The sequence below is a fragment of the Amphiprion ocellaris genome, chromosome 18 (genome assembly GCF_022539595.1).
Source record: "Amphiprion ocellaris isolate individual 3 ecotype Okinawa chromosome 18, ASM2253959v1, whole genome shotgun sequence".
Taxonomy (NCBI): Eukaryota; Metazoa; Chordata; class Actinopteri; family Pomacentridae; genus Amphiprion; species Amphiprion ocellaris.
This window is the reverse complement of record NC_072783.1, coordinates 9,792,638-9,814,485: the sequence shown is the minus strand read 5'-3', so window position 1 is coordinate 9,814,485 and position 21,848 is coordinate 9,792,638. Positions and strand designations below refer to the sequence as shown.

Here is a 21,848-nt window from a genome sequence, read left to right as displayed (position 1 = left end):
TTTGGTTTTTGTATGGTTTCATTTGGACGACTATCTTGAGGCTCCTCCATGTGGTTTAGTGAGGTTTTCTGGAACAGTTCTACAAAGCAACCTGCAGCAGAAGAGACTTTGAGAGTTTTTAGGAAGTTCTGGAGACCAGACTTTAGAGCAGCAGAAACATTTGTCAGCAGTTTGAGCAGGAGAAGGTGAGCTTCAGAGTAGAAATGAGACAGAAACCTTCTTGACCCGTGTGGTGAGGTCCTGTACCAAGAGTTTGAGCAGGTTGTGAAGAGTCTGTAGTTCTTTGGTCTGAAAGCACAAGAAAAGTCGACTCATTAAAGGAGAAAACGGGAGATATTGTTGGTTCTTCTGTCGCTCTGCAGTTTCCTTGGACTGAATATCAAGTTTATATTTTAAATGATTTACCATGTGAGCCCAGGAAGACTTCAATAAACTTCCTCCATCCCCTGGACACAAAATATTTTATTACCATGTTAAATCTTTTTTGTTTGTTTTTGAGTTTTAATCATAGTTTTAGCAGTTTTGTCTCTTTGCTTGTTTAGTTTTGTCGTCTGTGTGAAAGGTGCTAAACAAATAAAGTTGAATTGATAAACTGAATAATTGACTAACTCATGATTGTGACAACAGATGTATTTTCATTGTGATTTAAGGTTTATTTCATTTTTAAGGTTGGGGTTAAAATCTTGACAGAAAAAGAAGATTAAAGAAATAAACTTCATAACAAAAAGCAATTAAATCAAAGGAAAAAACATTTAATACAATAAAACTTTTAAAAAGTTTTATTATTAAAAAAATTTAAGAAATTTAAGATGTAATTTTCGAATTAAACATTTAATTTTTTAATTAAATGTTTTGTCTTTTTAAAGGTTTAATAATCTAATTAAATGTTTTGTTTATCGAATAATATAGTTAAACATTAAATACAATTAAATGATATTAAACAGACAAAATATTGGATATAAATATTAGATAATTCAACGAAATACAATACATGTCATTATGAAATTAAACTAAATTTTAAAAATACAAATATTAAAAATTACAGATAAAATGTTTTCCATAATTAAACATTTAAAAAATACAATTAAACGAGAAGAATATTAAACATTTTTTAAAAATGCAAAACATTTAATTAGATTATTAAACCTTTAAAAAGACAAAACATTTAATTAAAAAATTAAATGTTTAATTCGAAAATTACACCTTAAAGACAATAAAACTTCAAATAGGAATTAAACAGAAAATACAATGAAGCATTTAAAAAGAAAATTAAACATTAAAAGGTGGTAAAACATTTAAAAAGAAAAACCTTAAAGATTTAATCGAAACATTAAATATTGGGAAAGGAAAAAAAAACTCAAACAAGCCGATAAAACATTTGAAAAAACAATTAAACATTAAAAAGACAAAACATTTGGAAATCAAATCAGACATTAGAAAAGAATAAAAGGTGAGAAAAGAGCAAAACTAAACGTTTAAGAAGAATCAAACTAAAGACAAAACATTTGAAAAGACACCAGTTAGACTTTAGAAGATCAAATTAAACAGAAGAGACAATGAAATGATCAAAAAGAGCAAAAACAGATAAAAATCTTAAAGCGTTTTCTAGTCTGAAATGAAAACATCAAGTTGTTTCTTCAAACATTTCCTCTTTCTGTGTTCTTGGTTTGATTGTGGATAGATTTACTAAGAACTCATTTCAGAAAACTGCTTTCCAGATTAAGTCTACTAGTAGTTGAAGGCATTTATCAAACTAATGTTACCTTCTGATCTCCACAAACTTTACTGTTCAGTGAAGAGAATCAAAGTTTGTTCAGGGTTTCTAAAAAACCCACAGGTGAAAGTCTGAGAAGAACTCAGATGGATTGTCTAAATGTGAAATCAAGACTCATGGTCACAAGTTTTAAGGCTTCTGTTAACCAGAAAGTTCAAACTAACAGAGAAGTACTGAGAAACTTTTACGATTTCAGTCCTCAGACTGTCGAAAGGTTCAAACTAACAGAGAACTACTCAAGAACTTAGAAGATTTCAGTCCTCAGACTGTCTGAAAGTTCAAACTAACAGAGAACTACTGTGGGACTTAGAAGATATCAGTCCTTGGACTGTCTGAAAGCTCAGGTCCTGAGGACTTGGGAGGTGTGGAGGCTTTGGAAAGTCTTGGAACTGAGGGTTCAACCCTCCAGCACAAAGGCTGAAGTCCAACCTCCTGAGAAAAATGGTCGAGTCGAAACCCGAGTTAAAAAAAAAACTCAAAAACGACAAAAAATAGATGATAAATGCGCAAAAAAAAGAAGAATTAGTATCTGAGCCAGTAGCTCAGGGGATAAGAAGACAGACTACCAACTGGAAGGTCGCAGGTTCAAGACCCACCACTGGTCTTTTTCTTTCATTGTCTTTGTCAGTATTTTGAGAAAATTTAAGAAGTGCCTGGTCTTGAACCAGCGACCTGCAGCTCCATAGGCAAATCCTTAACTCACTGAGCTACAGATCAGATAAAAAGAAATAATTTCGTCGTCCCTTTGGCATCGTAGTTCCTGAAGTGACCACATGGGCGGAGCCAAGGCGGAGTCTGGGTGGAGTCAGGGCGGAGAGTAGGCAGGGAGGTGGGTGGCGGCCTCCCCCCTCTACTCCCCCACCTCCCCCCACTGCCCACCACACCTTCCCCCGCCCGACGAGTTCTTCGAGTCTCAATGAGTTCCTCGAGTCTCGACAGGTTTTCCCGAGTTTCTTGAGTTTCCACCAGGTCGGAGGCAGAACAAGTTGTGAGGTGTCGAAGTCGGCCAGGATGGACTGACTTTCTACAGCGACTAGAAGGGAGACCACTAGAAGAGCAGGTCTTTAACCACCATCCATAAAATCCATGGAGTCGCTCCAGAGAAATGAAAGAAGGTCAACTTTTATCAACCTCCATCCAAATGTTCAACTCGATATCTTTACTTTGAGATTTTTAGCACCACAAACCTTTAGTATCACACTTAATTATCCTTTATTAGGACTTTAATGGAATCCACCAGCAGATTTAGTTTTTGTTGAGAAACTTTATTCTTGTCGTCGTGGGACTGCAGTATTTAAAACTGTTCCTTCTATTTGACCTCATGTTTATTAGTTTTAGTGGAGAAAGTTTCAATTGTCAATTAGTCTCTTAAAAACTAAATAATAAATTGGATTAGTCAAGAGGTTTAAATTTCTTACTTTGTCATATTTTAAATGTGACAAAAAATATAATAATAAAGCATCTTGAGACAATTTGACCTGTAATTAGCGTTACATAAATGAAATTGAATTAAAATTGTATGTATCTTGTAATGTTGGAGTAATTCAGCCATATATGTTAGAAAACACATTTTCTTTGTCCATTAATCTGTCGTTTTCTCCAGTAATTCATTTCTTGTTTTGGTTTATAAAATATCAAGCCCAAATATATTCAGTTTACGGTCATAAAAACCAAAAAGATTTACATTCATGATGCAGGAATCAGGCAGTTTTTCACTTTTTATCTTAGTTTAGTCAGAAAGATAGTTGATAATGTGTGAATTGTTGCAGCTTGTGAGCCGTAGAAGGTTTTAATCTTTGGGGCCGAATGTCAAAAAACATTTAGAAACCAACATCAACAAAGCACTCAACAAAGATTTGAACATCATTAAAGGGAAATCCAACATTTGCATGACAATGTCTAATTAAAGGACATTTATTTCCTATGTAAATGTGTGATATTCATCCTCTGGAGCTTTGTCTTCACATCGTCTTCCACCTGGACTGGTTTGGTCAGGAGCATGTGCAACAAACATTTGAAAAACTGCACTTCAACATCAATGAATCACACTGAAGTTTAATCTCTACATAAATGAGACTGAGTCTGGATGTGCTGCTCTGTCATTAACTCCTAAGTTTAGGGAAAGTTCAAACAAAAGAGGACAGTTCAGATAAGACTTGAGAATGAGCTTATTTTGAACAAACATCTCAGACTTTTTGAGCTTCAGCACCTATAGCAAGATATTTTAACAACAAGCAACTCAAGAGATCCAGAAGTTGGCGAGAGTTAGCTTTAGCTGAGCCAAAGAACATGTGGGACGCTAACCTAGCAAACATTTCAGACTTTTCTGTGAATTCTGAGAAATAATTTCCTATTTAATGACAGAGCTACACATCTTAACTCAGTCTCATTAAAACAGACTCTAATTCAGTGTCATCCATCCATATTAAAGCGCAGTTACCCAAAATGTTTGTTGCATGAGCTCCAACAAAACCTGTCCAAGTAGAAGGCCACTTTGACAAACAGGAAGTGGAAGATTCCAAGCAGATTTATAGAAGGGGGAACCAGACTGTACTAAGTGTGGTCGAGTATAAAGGGGTGTTTTGTGGGTTTTTAAGGCTGATAATGATTATTAGTGAGACATTTGGAGTAGATATTCATTTGCAGTAAATGAAAGTATTCAAAATCTTGGAGTTAAACTTAGAAGAACACAAACTTTAACAGAAGACTTTGTTGATGTGTTTTTGTTTTGTTTACAGATGTTAAGTTAAAGGAGTTTTACTTGTTACGTATAACCAATCAAATCACTCCAGAAGACAGAGCGACCACAGGTAGATAAAGGTTCAGAGCCAAAGTAGCGCCATTTTTATATGTATTTATTATCGTAAATCAGTAAAAAATAAAATACTAATAATCAGTAAATCAGTCAGTCCACAATTACTACAATTCTACAATGTATGTCTCTTTCCTTTGACTTGTTTTTTGTACAATATACAATGTATATTATGCTGTTTTTTCATACCAAAGGCTATACTATGATGTTTTCTAAGAGACATACGATGCTACTCTGTTTGTTCTGGCCCTGGGCTGCTGCACTCCTCCTCTGTTGTTTTCTGGATTGTACTCAGCTGCATGCCTTCGTCCACCCGGCCTCCGTTGACTCGTCCCGCCTGCCGTCTCTGGAGCTGAAGCTGGATTGGAACAGACCAAAGTACAGTCCAATCACGATGCCAGCTGCCTCTCAAAAGGCTCCTTCATCTGGCAGATGGCAGCACTTCTTCTGAGGGGAAGCTGGGCTGGTCCGGCAGAACTTTGGAGATGTGTTCCAGTGGTTGGTAGATGTGTGGGGAGATAGAGAGGGACCTTTGAATTGTTCACAAAGGAAAACAGGGAACCCATTGAAAGTTTTAGTTTAGGGTGCTACTGCGGTGTGTTTTGGGTTTTAAGAGGTGAACAGGAAGAGGTTTTTTTTCGTATTGATTATCTTTTACTTTGTTCCTGGTTGGAATGCCCATCAATGTCAACGTGAAGTTCACTTTTAGTTCTGTTTATTTATTTTTATTTTACTAACACCCATTTGTTTTTAACCCCCTCACATGTTGTGTTGTTGTAAACTTACTCTTTCAAATAAATTCTCGTCTAACCCTCTGGAAACCAGCGTTTGGACTGTTTTTGTGTTGCTCCTCACCTACTGACAGCTGTGGACTAAAGGCTATACTGTGACGTTTTTAGAGCGACATGCTATACTATAATGTTTGTTGGGCGACACGCTATACTATAGGCTTTTTTAATTGACATATTACTGTGACTTTTTTTTGTTTTAGTTTTTTTTAGCAACATATAAGAATTCGAACAGTTTTAAAAGTTACTATACTTTTACTGGTGCAATGAAATTATTATTCTATGGCATTTTTTAGATGACATATTATACTCCTGTTTTCTTGAATTACAATATACTGCACTATGACATTTTTTGAACCACATACATGACAATTTTAGGTAACATCCTATCATTTTGCGCTTTTTGAACCACATAATAATCTATGTTTTGTTGTTTTTTCTTGCCAACATGCTGTACTATGAACTTCAGGCCATACTATGTTATTCTTGAGTAAAGCATACTATACTTTGACATTTTCTGAACTACATCCTATACTATGGTGTTATACACAGAGTGCTTTGGTTACATGTTGATTTATAATCTAGATTTTTTTTCTGTTTTGTTTTTTGACAGGATTACCACAGACCTGACTGTGAACACCGTCAACATCCACCTCAGGGAGACGCTGCCTAAGATCTCAAGGCTGCTTGGTCGTGGTCTTTCTGGCACGTACTCTTCCAAGATGAGCCGGGAAGTTTAACACTAATGGAATGACACCAGGTCTAAGCCGACAAACTTCCAATTCCTCCTCAACCCCTAGTCTCTGGGAAACCTACATGGAGTAAGAAAAGTAGACAGAGAAGTAATTAAGTCTGTACACAACATATTAAAAAGAAATCATGCTAATAAATTAAGTACAAAGAACCTAATTCGCCACTATACTGGAGACCAGAGCTATTTAATTTGATAAGTATAACCTTGTTTAGTAACATTTCAATTATTTGAGAGCAGTCCTAAAGAACTGCCTGTAATCCCAATCATAAAATGGGTTTGGAGGAAGAACATAGATGGTAATCTGGATATACATGAGTTAGGCTTTATAACTACTACTGGTAGTATTGGTGGTAGTAATAGCAATGTGACTACTACTAGTAGTAGTGGTAGTACACTAACTACTGCTGCTGATACTGGCACTGCTACTACAACTTGTAATACTATTACAAATGCTGATACTACTTCTAGAACAGCTGTTTATACTACTACTGCTGCTTGTACTTTTAGTATTACTACTACTGCTTGTACAACTATACTACAGCTACTATTAATCGTCTGGTATTTTGTTGTCAAGCTGCTAGCTCGCCTTTGCGTTTTGCTAGTGGCTAACTAGTTAGCTCTCATAGACTGGAAGCTCTCAACAAGATTTCATAATGAAAAACGAGCCAAAAACTATTCTTACCTATGAAAAGTCATTCCAAGTTTCCTTGTCTCAATCGTACGGCACAGTGTGTAATTGTATGCAGCACACTGAGCCGGCATACTTGTTGTTTCCGTTTTCACGCCGTCTACATCAACGGAATGCACTGAAACTTTGCCCCCACTAGCTTAGCCTCACCGTAGCACGCAGCTCAAAGGGGCGTGGCCTATCTACTCATTCATATCTATGAGAACAACGGTGGCTGCACATAAGGACGTCTGACGTTGATTAGCTGCGTAAATACCATTATATACAGTCTATGGTAAATACGTATGTGAATCGCATCATTGGCTGCAGCAGCCAGTCACCGGTCACTCACTGACTCACATTGAAAAATAGCACAGAACGAATTGTTAGGTGTTTATTTTATTTACAATTTAGGTTGGATTTTTTTTTTTATGCGCAGCGCAGATTTTCTGTGCGCAGAGACCGTGTCAGCAGTGCGCAATTGCGCACGCGCGCAGCTTAGAGGGAACAGTGGTTATGTGACAAAAAAAATTCCGGGACTATCCAACAGAAGTTCAGAGCAGATGGGTGATCGCGAGATGCTGTGAGATCGCGAGATTCAGTGAGAGTGACGAAATTCAACATGGCGGCTCCCAGCTGCTAGATGAGAAGTAAACAAATCGCCGTTATCTCGACGTATTTGTATTAAAAATAAATAAATAAATAAAACAACAACCTAACTAAATAGCCTGCTCAAGATCGGAAACGGTAGTGCTCACAGTGGAGGACCTTGAGAACTTTATTGACGACTACTTCGTCCGGTGCATGATGGAAGACGCCAACCCGAGCAAGAGGAAGAAGGCAGACTCCTCGACGGACACACAAGACTTGGAGGTCACGGATATCCAGGTAAGTGTTCTCGAGTCAATTAATAAGAAGCTCGATATCCTTAGCTTGCTTCACCAGGAGATAAAAGACCTGAAAGCAAGCCTGGAGTTCACCCACCAGCAGATAGAGGATCTGCAGAGGGACAACACCGAACTCCGGTCCACGCTGACAGCGGTCACTTCAGAGGTGGATACACTTAAAAAAGAAAACAAAACCCTGAGGGAGACCGTCCTGGACATCCAGTCGAGGAGCATGCGGGACAACCTGATCTTTTCTGGTATCCCTGAGTCCACACCGGATAACCCAGAGACCCTTGTTAAAAACTTCATGGTGTCGGCGCTTAAAATCCCTGCGGAAACGGTGAAAAACATCACTTTCCACCGCGTCCACCGGCTCGGACCCCGAGGAGGAAACCGACACCGTCCCATCATTGCAAAGTTCGAGCACTTCCAGCAGAAAGTGCTCGTAAGAAGCAAAGGACGGGAGCTGAAAGGCACGTCGTTCGGAATGAACGACCAGTTTCCCAGGGAAATCAACGAGAGGCGCAAAGTATTATACCCCATCATGAAAGAACACAGACAGAAAGGTAAACGGACTGCACTGGTTGTGGACAAACTGTACATAGATGGGCAGCTATTTCTGGAACCCTCCATTACCCCCTGGCTCTTCTAAAAAAAAAAAAAATGGCTTAAACGTTTAATATATCACTTAGTCATTTATGTTAGAAAATGTTATTAAAAAAAAAAAACAAACAAAAAAAAAAAAACTCACAGGTGTAAATGTCTCACTCTCCTAACCTACACTCCCCACTGGAGAACCCCCTCCTCCTTCTACTTTTCTCTCTCTCCCTCTCTATATGTCTCCCTTTAGCTCTCTCCCCCTCTCACACACTCACCCCCCACACTCTCACTCACACTCCATGTACCCCCCATGTTTATTGTGCTTGTATGTTTTATAATGTGTTTGTTGATAGTTTTTCAGGCAAATATGTGCTATTATATCATGTATATATAGATCCTGACCTGCTGTATGCATCTCTCTCCAACACTCACAGCTCACAGACAGCAACAGACAGCTCACAAGGACACACACAGATGTTATATTGTATTGCTACATACTCAGTGACAGAACATCTTCTCTCTGTATGTTCAAGTTTAATATCGTAGCCTGGAATGTTCATGGCATACGCTCACAAACAAACAGAGTTAAAATCATGGACTATGTCTCTAAATTAAAAGCAGATATTTTGCTCCTTCAAGAAACACATTTACTACAGTCGGAAGAAAAATGTTTATCAGACTCGAATTATAGTATCATCTTTTCATCTTGTTATAACAGCAGACAAAGAGGGGTCTCCATTCTAGTCCATAAGAGAATTCCATTCACTTTAAACAGTACAGTAACGGACTCAGAGGGCAGATATATTATTATCCAGGCAACAATCTTTAATAAATTATATTCTATTGTAAACCTCTATGCTCCGAATAATGAAGATCCAGCCTTCTTTCACACTGTTTTCTCTCACTTAGCAGACTTATCTGCTAACTCAATAACTATTATCGGTGGTGACTTCAACATAGTTTTAAACCCTTCAGTAGATCGATCTAATAGTCCAATACACGTTAAACAGTCACAATCAGTTAAAGTCATACATGACTATATGAAAGATTTCGGACTAGACGACGTCTGGAGACTCAAAAACCCTACAAAGAGGGACTATACGTTTTTCTCTGCGGTACACAAAACATTTTCAAGAATTGACTTTTTCCTCTTAAATAACTCTATCGCACATAAAGTTACTACTAAAATCCACCCAATCATTATCAGCGACCATGCACCAATATCACTCAGCCTGCAAACAGATTCCATCCCTAAACCTCCTCAGACTTGGCGCCTCAACATCTCTCTACTCAAAGATCCAGAATTTGATCGAGTAATAAGGAGTGAGTGGGCAGACTTTCTAAAAAACAATGACTCTGATGACTTACCCCCATCTTTGCTTTGGGAAACTGGAAAGGCCGTAATCAGAGGTAAAATAATATCGTACTCCTCATACAAGAAAAAAAAAGATCTACAAACAGAGAAAGAAATTGAAGAAAAAATTAAACAACTTACAGAGAATTATGCAATAAACCCAAGTGATCAATTATGGTCCGAACTACAAAATGCAAAACTAAACCTCGATAATATCCTATCCAAGAAAACAGAGTTTTTATTACAACAACTAAGATATAATGATTTCGAACACAATAATAAATCAGGAAAATTTCTGGCGAACCAACTCCAGCGCAATAAAGAAAAATCATTCATAACAGCAATTCAGGATCCCTCAGGAAAATATACTCAGTCACCTCAGGAAATTAACCAGATCTTCTGTAATTATTACCAGAGTTTATACTCAGCAGCAGCTAACCCAAACATGGAAGATATTCATAATTTTCTCAACAATTTAAACATGCCCAAACTAACGTCAAATTACAGAGACATATTAGATGCTCCATTGACTATGAAAGAATTACAATGTGCATTAGACAGTATGCCAGCAGGCAAGGCACCTGGTCCTGATGGTTTCCCTGCTGAATTTCTTAAACATTTTTGGTCAATGTTAGCACCCCTTTTCTTCAGGACAGTGACAGAGATTAAAAATAATGGTTATATCAGTCCGCACATGAATACAGCTGCAATTAAATTATTATTGAAACCAGACAAAGATCCTACGCTTCCCTCTAGCTATCGACCTCTGTCACTAATCAACACCGACATCAAAATTATCTCAAAAGCTCTCGCCTCTAGGCTGGAGAAAATCATCCCATCAATAATTCACAGCGATCAAACAGGATTTATAAATGGCCGACACTCCACCAACAACATCAGAAGACTTCTAAATCTAATCTCTTTGACGCAACGCCACAACAAAGAAGCTATTGTTATGTTACTGGACGCAGAAAAAGCCTTTGACAAAGTTAATTGGTCCTTTCTCTTTGCTGTGCTCCACAAATTTGGCTTCGGAGAATCATTTATCCAGTGGGTATCAGCTCTGTACAACTCACCCAAGGCTACAGTCACCACTAATGGGATCACTTCACAAAGCTTCAGTCTGCAAAGGGGAACGAGACAGGGATGCCCACTCTCTCCCTTATTGTTTGCAATCTTTATCGAACCATTAGCAACAGCTGTACGTCAGAACACCGATATCAAAGGTATCTGTGCTCTGGAGTCTGAACATAAAATTAACCTATACGCAGATGACATTTTACTTTATCTACAAGAACCCAAAACTTCAGTAAAGGAAGTATTTAACCTCATCACAACCTTCTCGCGTCTTTCAGACTACTCCATCAACTGGTCAAAATCAATTATATTACCTTTAACAGAAAACTCGTGGAAGCCCGCAGCCCAAAACTCGCATTATTCTTTTCCTACTGGCAACATCAGATATCTGGGCATAAATATTTCCTCCAAACTCTCAGAATTAGTTCACCTGAACTTCACTCCACTTTTGGACAAAGTCTGTGATGATCTGAGGCGTTGGAACAACCTCTCCATCTCCCTTTTGGGACGAATAGCTACAGTCAAAATGAAAATATTACCTAAAATCAACTATCTTTTCTCCATGATTCCATTTAAACCCACATCAAAGTGGTTCCAATCATTAGACTCCGCTATTGGTAAATTCTACTCAAAGAATAAAAAGGCTAAAATCAGTTTGACTACCCTCCAGAAGAATAAATCCGAAGGGGGACTGGAGGCTCCCAACTTCATGTATTATTATTTATCCAACCAAATACAATATCTCACCAAATGGATACATCCTCATGAAGAATATAACTCCTGGCTGGAACTAGAACAGTTAGATTGTAACCAGATCAAAATCTCTGACCTTCCCTTTATCACTTCTGCCCTTAAACATCACTCCTGCTTCAAGAACCCTATGATCGCTTCCACCTTGTCTGCTTGGTGGAAAGCACTGGAAACCACACGCTCCCAATTAAAACCCAGTATACTCTCCCCAATCTGGCACAACCCTGATTTTGCAAACAACAAAATAGCTCTTTATTTCAGCACATGGCAGAGAGAGGAGTCACTCACCTCCATCACCTTCTGGATGATAACACATTTAGGACATATATAAACTTATTCCAAACATTTGAAATAAGAAATGGAAATTTTCTTCAGTACCTACAGGTAAAGAAGACTATTACAAGTAGAATTCCATCGCTTCAGACTACTTTACAGCCAACGGATTTACAGCCACCTGAATTTGTCGACTACATTGTGAAACTCTCTCCAAGAAATAAGAAGAATCTCTCAAAAATTTATGGTTTACTCTCAAAGACACACTCTATACACCTACCAACTCAAAAATGGGAAAAAGACGTATCCAAATCTTTTGACTCTGATTTTTGGACCCAAATCTGTGAAAACACATTTAAAATGACTAAAAACACCAACTTACAATTGATCCAATTTAAGGTGCTTCACAGAACGCATATAACGCAATATAAACTGTATAAAATGGGCTTCTCACGCTCAGACACATGTACGCAATGCACCCAAAACATGACTGACAATTACTTTCACGCTCTGTGGCTTTGTACACCCGTCTATCAATTCTGGGTAACAATCACGCAGAAACTCTCCAATATTTTGGACTGCGGGATTCCACATTCCCCGAACGTTTGCCTAATTGGTGATCTAACGCAAACAGCCCTTCCAGACATTCATATCCAACCCACACTTGCAGCTATCGCCATCGCCAAAAAAACTATCTTAGTTAACTGGAAAGATAAGAAAGCCCTCAACATCATCCATTGGCTGAATCTCCTCACAGAACACATTTCACTAGAGAGAATATCTGCTATCAGAAAAAACCAATTGGACTCCTTCAAAGAAAAATGGTCTCCATTTATTAAATCAATAAATATTAATCTATAGCCTCCGCTTGTATGTGGGCGTATGCCATTTCCCTCATAAAATTGTAATTATTATTCTGTCTGTGTGTATGGTCTGACTTCTCTCTGCTTTATTTCAGTTTATTAACCCTCTACCTTTTTAAGTAGGATGGCACCATGGACTTCAAGGCTGTGTGCATGCACTGGTGGTGTCCTTTCTCTATTGCTCTTGGGGTTGCTCTCTGGCTCTGCAGGGCCGGCATGGCTCGGGCCCCTCTGCCTGGGGGTGGGGGTCCCCGGTGTCTCTCCCTTTGAGTCCTGGGTCTGCTGGGTCTGTGCACTCTCCTGGGGCCTTGGGGGTGGCGGCGGCTGGTCTCTTCTGGGGCGCCCTGGCTGGCCCTGGGGTTTGGGGTGGGTCGGCCCTCCGGTCGCTCCCCTGTCCTTTCCTGCTCTGCTTCCCTCCTCCTCCCTCCTCTCCTACCCGGCCGCTCGTCCTCGTCCCTCTCCCTCCCCTGGGGGGGCTGGGGGCCCTCCGCTGCCTGGGGGTCTGGCATGGGGGCCGGGTGGTCTCTCTGGGGGGGTGGCTCTGGCTCATCCGGGCACAGGCCTTGGTACTTGCCTGTGTGCCGCCACTGGAGATTAGTTTCTGCTGGCTGGGGCTTCTGTCCGGGCCTGGTGCTGTCCTGGGGAGTGGTGGGGTGGGTGGGGTCTCAGTGGTGCTGCGGGGTGGGCGCCCTGCATCCTGGACGTGCCGGCTTCGGGGTGGGCGTGGGGGCTCATGGCCCTCGCTCCCTGGTGGTGCGGCCTGGTCCTCCCTCCGGGGCGGGGTGCTGCATGCGGCTGGCCCGTGGTGGGGCTACGGCGTCTGCCGGGGCGCTGGTCTAGTGCTGCGACTTCTGGGGGTTTCGGTGCTGGCCGTGCCGGTCGGGTTCGTGTGGGCCCACCTCGGCCTCTTGCCTCTGGGCTCTGGGGGCCCTCTGCAACAGTACCGGTGGTCTTACTACCTGTCTCCCCCGCTGCTCTCTCCTCATGGGCTGGATCCACACCAGACTGCCTCTTACTGTGCACTTCACATACTCCACACGTCACTGTATATAGTTACTCTTAGGCACATATAGGGACATGACAGCTAGGGCCCCGAGAGCAGGTGGGGGGCGGGAACGATGAGCTCTGTGGTGGGGCGGATGGCAGGGCTCTACGGCCTTGTCTCTTCCCCATCACCCTCTTGCTTGCCTCCCCTGCTCTCTAATTTCTTTTTAATGCACCACATACACTCACACCTTGGGGGTAGGTCTGGGACGGCTCGGGGAACTTGGGCCAGGGTAGGCTGCAGAGTAGCCATCCTCTGTGGTCCTCTGGCCCGCCCCCTGGACGCCTCGCCCAGCCTCCCCACTTTTAATGCACCACATGACACTCAGGGTTACACTATCACGGTGCAGGGATAATGTCTCCAGTCTGGGATCGGGAGACATATTAACAGGGAGTAATGGGGGGATCTCACTAATATGGCCTCACTGGTGGGACCCGGCCCCCTTATAGCTATGGGGTGGCGGGGGTGGACCATCATCCGTGTTGCTGTGGCTGGGGGGTCCCCGGGACCTGGGGGCTGTGGTCGGGGGGGGTTCTCCTGCGTGCCCGACGGGTCCAGGCTGGTGCGATGGCTCTTGGTGGGCTGCGGGGGCTGGATTGGCCGTCCTGGTGGGCGCTGTGGCTGTACTGCGGGCTGGTGGCGTGTGGTGGCTCTGCCCCGGCGGGTTGTCAGGGCGCATTGCGGGGAGTGGGGGCCCTGGGTGTACTGCGCTCACCTGGGGCCTGGTGCGGGGGGTATGCGGGGTGCCTCCCTGTCGGCATCGCCGGGCCCCACCACACTGTCCATTTTTACCCTCTGGACTCACATCGGGTCCCGGCTCCGATTTCCTCTGGCCGGCTCCCGGTGGTGGCCTGCCTTGTGATGGGCTGGTTGCCATCCCTTCGGTGGGCCGCTCGGCCCCTGTGTCTGGCTTCCTGGCTGTGTGGGGCCATTGGCCCCCTCGGGGGGGGGTGAGAGGGGGTGGGGGTGGGCGGGTCGGGTGGTGGGGTGGGGGGGTTTGGTGGGGACTGGGGTGGGCGGGGTTAGGGTTTGGGTGGCGGGTGGGTCCTCGTGCCCCGGGCCACCTGGGTCGGTCTGGGCGCGCAGGGGGTGTCAGTAGCTGCTCCCTCTTGTTCTATGGGTCCGTGTCGTTCACGGTGGCCCCGGTGGCTCTCTGGGGGTGCCACCCTGTGGCTCCTACGGCCCGGGGGGAGGGGTGCCCTGTTGACTTGGCCCTGCCTTGCCGTGACTGCTGTTCTGGGCTTCGGGGTTCTTCACACTTGCATGTTTGATCAGGTCTTGCCAGCTACTGCCGAGTCCCATTTCAGCGATTGATGGGTCCCGCCAGAATGTGCTGAGAATTTCTCCAGTCTCTACCCTAAACTCATTCTCTCTCGCACTAGTATCCTTTTCTGGCCTATTCTATTCTATTCTATACTATCAAGACACACACAATTATGGTGCTCAGTACCGTTTGTTCATTTATTATTGAATCTCTTTTTCTTTTGTGTTGGTTTGGTTTTCTTTTCTTTTTTCAAATTTTTATTTATTTATTTTTTTATTGATGGACAGTTAGTAGTTGGGCATAACACACCACCTTACAATCTTTAATTGCAATAGCAACGCCTGTTATTTTCTATCCCTGTTCATCCTGTTCGTCCTGTCCAGTCTTTGTTTCCCCCACACATCACTGAGGTGTAGCACTGCCCTCCCTGGCTCATAATAGGGAATTCTAATAAAGAATATCTGCTTAGCTTTCAGGGAGGGCCGGTGATGGTCACACACATGCACTAAATATTAAAATATTTGGCTGCAAGACTAAAATATGCATCAGTCTCATATAATGTTGACTCCCCTTTTGTGGAGTTAAACAATGAGAACAAATGCAGACAAAAAAAAGAAAAAAAAAAAAGAAGTTCAGAGCAGATTCAAGAAATATATGGAAGCAAATTAAAAACGTCAGTTGTGAAGAGGTTATCTCAACACTGTCTACAAACAGCTGCATTTAAATTCTGTATCAATGTTAGTTGATACAGAATTAAAGGTTAAAATGGTTTTACCTTAGCTGACATGTTTCAACTGCAGTCTTCTTTGGAGCGTCATCTGACGTGTGCTGATGTGTCCTTTTTGTCAGGTGGCCGGTCTGACAGATCTGTCGGAATCTGTCAGACCGGCCACGCTGCTCCATGAACTGGGACGAGGGGGCCTACACCCTCTTGCATACCTGGGACTCCATCCTCCAGAAACCACCGGACGGCAGGGGGCTTGGCCTGTCTGACAGATTCTGACAGATCTGTCAGACCGGCCACCTGATAAAAAGGACACGTCCAAAATCTCACGAAAAACGTCATAGTATAGTATGTTGTCCAAAATGTGAAAAAAAAGTCATAGTATAGTATGTTGTCCAAAATGTGAAAAAAAGTCATAGTATAGTATGTCGTCCAAAATGTGAAAAAGTCATAGTATAGTATGTCGTGCAAAATGTGAAAAAAAGTCATAGTATAGTATGTCGTTCAAAATGTGAAAAAAAGTCATAGTATAGTATGTTGTCCAAAATGTGAAAAAAAAGTTGTAGTATAGTATGTCGTCCAAAATGTGAAAAAAAGTCATAGTTTAGTATGTCGTCCAAAATGTGAAAAAAAAGTCATAGTATAGTATGTTGTCCAAAATGTGAAAAAAATGTCATAGTATAGTATGTTGTCCAAAATGTGAAAAGTCATAGTATAGTATGTCGTCCAAAATGTGAAAAAAAAGTCATAGTATAGTATGTTGTCCAAAATGTGAAAAAAGTCATAGTATAGTATGTCGTCCAAAATGTGAAAAAAAAGTCATAGTATAGTATGTTGTCCAAAATGTGAAAAAAAGTCATAGTATAGTATGTCGTTCAAAATGTGAAAAAAGTCATAGTATAGTATGTCGTGCAAAATGTGAAAAAAAGTCATAGTTTAGTATGTCGTCCAAAATGTGAAAAAAAAAGTCATAGTATAGTATGTTGTCCAAAATGTGAAAAAAATGTCATAGTATAGTATGTTGTCCAAAATGTGAAAAAAGTCATAGTATAGTGTGTCGTCCAAAATGTGAAAAAAAGTCATAGTATAGTATGTTGTCCAAAATGTGAAAAAAGTCATAGTATAGTATGTCGTCCAAAATGTGAAAAACAAGTCATAGTATAGTATGTTGTCCAAAATGTGAAAAAAAGTCATAGTATAGTATGTCGTTCAAAATGTGAAAAAAGTCATAGTATGTTGTCCAAAATGTGAAAAAAGTCATAGTATAGTATGTCGTCCAAAATGTGAAAAAAAAGTCATAGTATAGTATGTTGTCCAAAATGTGAAAAAAGTCATAGTATAGTATGTCGTCCAAAATGTGAAAAAAGTCATAGTATAGTATGTTGTCCAAAATGTGAAAAAAATGTCATAGTATAGTATGTTGTCCAAAATGTGAAAAGTCATAGTATAGTATGTCGTCCAAAATGTGAAAAAAAAGTCATAGTATAGTATGTCGTCCAAAATGTGAAAAAATAGTCATAGTATAGTATGTTGTCCAAAATGTGAAAAAAGTCATAGTATAGTATGTCGTCCAAAATGTGAAAAAAAAAGGCATAGGATAGTATGTCGTCCAAAATTTGACCAAAAGACGTCATGTCGTCCAAAATGTGAAAAAAGTCGTATAGTATGTCGTCCAAAATTTCACCAAAAACGTCATAGTATAGTATGTCATCCAAAATGTAGAAAAAAAAATGTCATAGTGTAGTATGTCGTCCAAAATGTCATAAAGAAAATCTTTTTTACAGTGTTTTTTAACCTTTAATCTTTAAAAAGATGTCCTATAAATGCAGTGGAACACAATATTTAGACAGTTGTGTACGTATTCATGTTTAAAATCTCAAATACAGAACCTGTAATAACTAAAACTGAAGGAATCTGAAAATAAAACATGTTCAGCTGCAGATCGATGTGTTTATTAGTCCAATAACTCTTATTATGTTCTGTACAAAACAATAATCCTGTCTGCTGCACATGAAACATCCAGCAGCATTGGTCTGATGTGTTCGTGGCTCTGTAGTCCGAAATAATCGAAACAACTCTGAGGTTTGACGTTAAATGAGTCTCAGAAGCTGCATTAGTCACAGCAGAACCATGTATGTTCAGACATGAAGACGTGACTGAAATCTGACTGATTATGTAACGTTATTTATTCCAAACCACCCACAGATCTCCAGACGATTACCAGCAACCCTCCTGAAGTTAAACTCATCAAACATGAACTTTATTCTGTTAAAACTTCTGTGTCATAACATAAAGACCTGATTTCACTCTGAGTTTTGTTTTTCTAGTTTGCAGCTCTGAGATTTGAGATTTCATAGTTTTTGTTTTTTTTTTAAATTTCACTTTACTCTTTTCTTCATGCTTTCATGTCTGTAGTGAAGGACTGAAGTTGTGATTTCTGTTCAGTCCTAAAGCTGTGAGTCAGGGTTGAATCTTTGTTAAACTGCTGTTTAGTGCAGCCTTGGAAGGATGAATGAACAGGCAGGCACAAACCCAAAAGCTTAAAGATCAGAAATCCCAGTTTAATAGTCTCTGGTAAACGTGATTAAAAAGGAGTTCTCCAGGTAGGTATTTTCAGAGTGGCACAAGGTATGAAGGTGGCCCCGTTAAAGAACACGGCAGCCAGACTTTCCAGGTTAATGATGTTTATTGTTGTGGCAGATAACTCTGCTGCACTGTAGACAACTGTGGCTTGCTGTGGATAACTGTGGCTAGCTGTGGTTCTGAAACATCACAAACAGGAATACTGAATCAGTAACACATTCAGCATAAATGTAACCACAATAATAATAATTATACTATGAAACAGTAACACAAATGCACATAAACACAATAACGAAGGGCAAAATATTATGCACGACTCAGCATTTCAATCTCATGACGATAGCAACGTAACCAAACCCGCTCGGACAGACAACGTGGTGGGCTAATTGCTAAGCTAATGTCCGTCAGGTAAAGTGTCTCTAAACGATCAACAAGTAACACTAAACAGTACATAATCATGCTCTACTGGTGGAACACACGACCACTCACCTTCATCATTTACACACAAGCAGGTTGAGGAAGAAAAAATGCAACATGCATCCAGTTCAGACATGTGCACAGGAGAGAACTAGCGAACGATGCAGCTATGGAGAAAAACTACGGGACACACGAGGTGCGTTCAAGGACATTACGTAAAAAACACAAACATCCGATTAGCTCAACAAGGAAGGAAATACAACTATAACACAACCCATACAACATCATGATCAAAATATGAGCGCTTTCTAACAGTGATGGTTCACATTTCTTATTGGTAAGTCAATCAAACCACCACAAAGGGACAAAATTATTTAACGACAACATGAAACGGCAACAAAAACAGACAAAAAGAGCTGAAAGAGATCCAAACCAATGAAAAAGAGACACAAAATAAACACAAAGGGAAGCAACACACAACTAATCTACCACAGAGACACAACTAACCCTAAATAAATGCAAAACGAACACAAAAGCTAATTCAGTGCAAATAGAAATAAAACCGCCTCTAAGATGCAGAAGAAATGCAACCAGACTCAAAAGGACTACAAAAAGGTGCAAAATCAATCACAAGGGGACCTAAAACAAATGAAAAACAGAAGCAAAATGAGCATAAACAGATGTAAAACAGCTGCAAAGACATAAAAATGACCAGACAGAGATGCAAATCTACCACAGAAACAGAACCAACCAATAAAAGCAGCAAAATGAAGACAAACAGATGCTAAATCAGTACAAACTGAGATGAAACCACCTCTAAGATAGACAAAAGAACCACAACTAGGTTCAGACGAACAGTTAAGAGATACAAAACAATTACAAAGACTAAAATATTGAAAAAGAGGTGAAAAATGAAGAAGAATGGGTGCTAGTTTAGTGTAAATTGAGATAAGACAACCTCTAAGACACACTAAGAACCATAACTAGGGTCAGACAGGCTGCAAAGAGATGCAAAACAACCACAAAAAGACCTAAACTAAAGAAAAATAGATGCAAAATCACTATGAAAAGACGCAAAATTGCTGCAAAGACACATGTACAGACAAAAAAGAGATAAAAATCTTCGTAGGAGAAACAGAACCAGCTGAAAATAAATGCAAAATTAACACAAATAAATAAAAACTATAGTGTAAACACAGATATGACGAAAAATAAAAGCAAGGAGATCCTAAATAACATTTCTAGATTTACAAAAAGCTTCAAAGACTAAAATCAATGGAAAAAGATGCAAAATGAGCACATATAGATGCTAGTTCTGTGCAAAGAGAGATAAAAGCATCTCTAAGATATACTGACGAACCACAACTAGATTCAAAAGGGCTGCAAAACAACCAAAAAGAGACCAAAACCAATGAAAAAAAGCTGCAAAATGAACAGCAATACTTGTAAATAAACTGCAAAGACACACAAAATGACCAGAAACAGATACAAATCTACCACAGAGAAAAAGAACCAACTAAAAATAAATGCAAATCCAATGCAAACACAGATATGATGCACAAAACAACTGCAAGTAGACCAAAAGCCCATTTGTAGATAAAATCTTCAAAGATTAAAACCAATGAAAAATGATGCAAAAAAAACCACACATAGATGCTAATTCAGTGCAAATATACATAAAAGCATCTCTAAGATAAATGGAAGAACCACAACTAGATTCAAAAGAGCTATAAAGAGATTAAAAAAAGACCAAAAGCAAGGATAAAAAGATGCAAAATGAACAAAAATAGATGTAAATCAAACGCAAAGACACAAAATGATCAGAAAGAAATACAAATCTACCAGAGAAACCGAATATAGATAAAAATAGAACCAAATAAAAAGATAAACACAAAGAGATGCTAATTCAACGCAAACAGAGATTAAAACATCTCTAGAATACACTGAAGAACCACAACTAGGTTCAGATGAGCTGGAAAAACAACTACAAAGAGATTGAAACCAATTAAAAGACATGGAAAATGAATAAATATAGACATAAAACGACACAGACATGGATTAAAACTGACTAAAAGAGACACAAAATGAACCAACCGATGTAGAACCATTGATAATAAAGAAATGACCACAAAGAATGTTTTTGTGTCTCGTTTATTCAGGATGTTGCTTCTATGCAGGTGATGTGAGAATCTATAAATCTGTATCCAGCAGCCTGACATCTAATAATCCATCCATCAGTGCAGCGTCCACACACTGTACACACAGAAGAAGTGAATCTGATGAAATTAACTGAGTATTTGTGAGGTCGATCTGCCACAAGAGGAGAACATTGTCCATCACCAAAATAATTAGGATTCATCCTCTGGACACCACGACTACAAAGATCATCACAATAAAGGAGATAATTCACATTTCACTGACAATCAAAAAAGTTCAATTCGTAGTGGGGTTTAAAACAAAGTCCGTCGGGATCATCAAAGTCATCAAATGACAATCCACTGAACAGTTCCAGAGATATTTTCAAATAAAATCTGTTTTATCAGCAACACGTTTGGTTTTGTCTTGTGTTGATTTTACACTTTCAACTCATTAAATAAGTAGATATATTAACAGCAGCTTAAATAAGGACCAACTTCATCGTGTCGTCAGAAGGTGGCGTTATGCTAAACAGCTAACAGAGTAGAAGAAGATGGAAACAAACTCAGCTGTTTGCCAACAAGTTCTTACAGAAGAAGAAACAAACAAAACTTTGGTATCTACAAGAGAAAAATGGAGGTAAGTCATGAGGCCCACCCAATTCAGATGCCATCAGTCCATTAAATTGCCATAATAATTGCTGACTGTTCCCAGTGGGAGCCTTCTTCATCTTCTGCTAGCTCAGTGGGCTGGTCAGAACCCATTTAATGGAGCTCTATTGTCACAACCGAGGTATACCATGAACAATCCCCAGGTCCTGAGCAACCACAAAATACAAGCAGCAGAATTCTTACATCTTTTTACACTGTTTACAGTATTGACAAGCATGACAAGCCCAGTCTTAACTTCAAGGTGGACCCAGGGAAAAATAACCTCCAAACGGGCCAATCCTACTAAATAAACTAAAAATAACAAACTTAAATACAATGGCTTTCCTTCTGTCCCACAACAAAACTGGTGGAAACAGTTACATCTGCTGTCCAAGTGAATGAACGTAGAAGGAAAATAAAACAAAATATG

The 21,848-nt window shown here is 40.0% G+C and overlaps 1 protein-coding gene across 8 annotated transcripts in view; it reads left to right on the top strand.

Moving 5' to 3' along the window:
• exoc7 (exocyst complex component 7) overlaps positions 1-14,114 on the top strand; it is a 58,202-nt gene extending 44,088 nt beyond the window's left edge. For all 8 annotated transcript variants that reach the window (XM_055004218.1, XM_055004217.1, XM_055004212.1 and 5 more), the window contains one exon: positions 5,988-14,114. In XM_055004218.1, the coding sequence (XP_054860193.1) occupies positions 5,988-6,114 (127 nt within the window). In that variant the 3' untranslated portion in view covers positions 6,115-14,114. The remainder of the gene's footprint in view (positions 1-5,987) is intronic.
• The last annotated feature ends 7,734 nt before the right edge of the window (positions 14,115-21,848 follow it).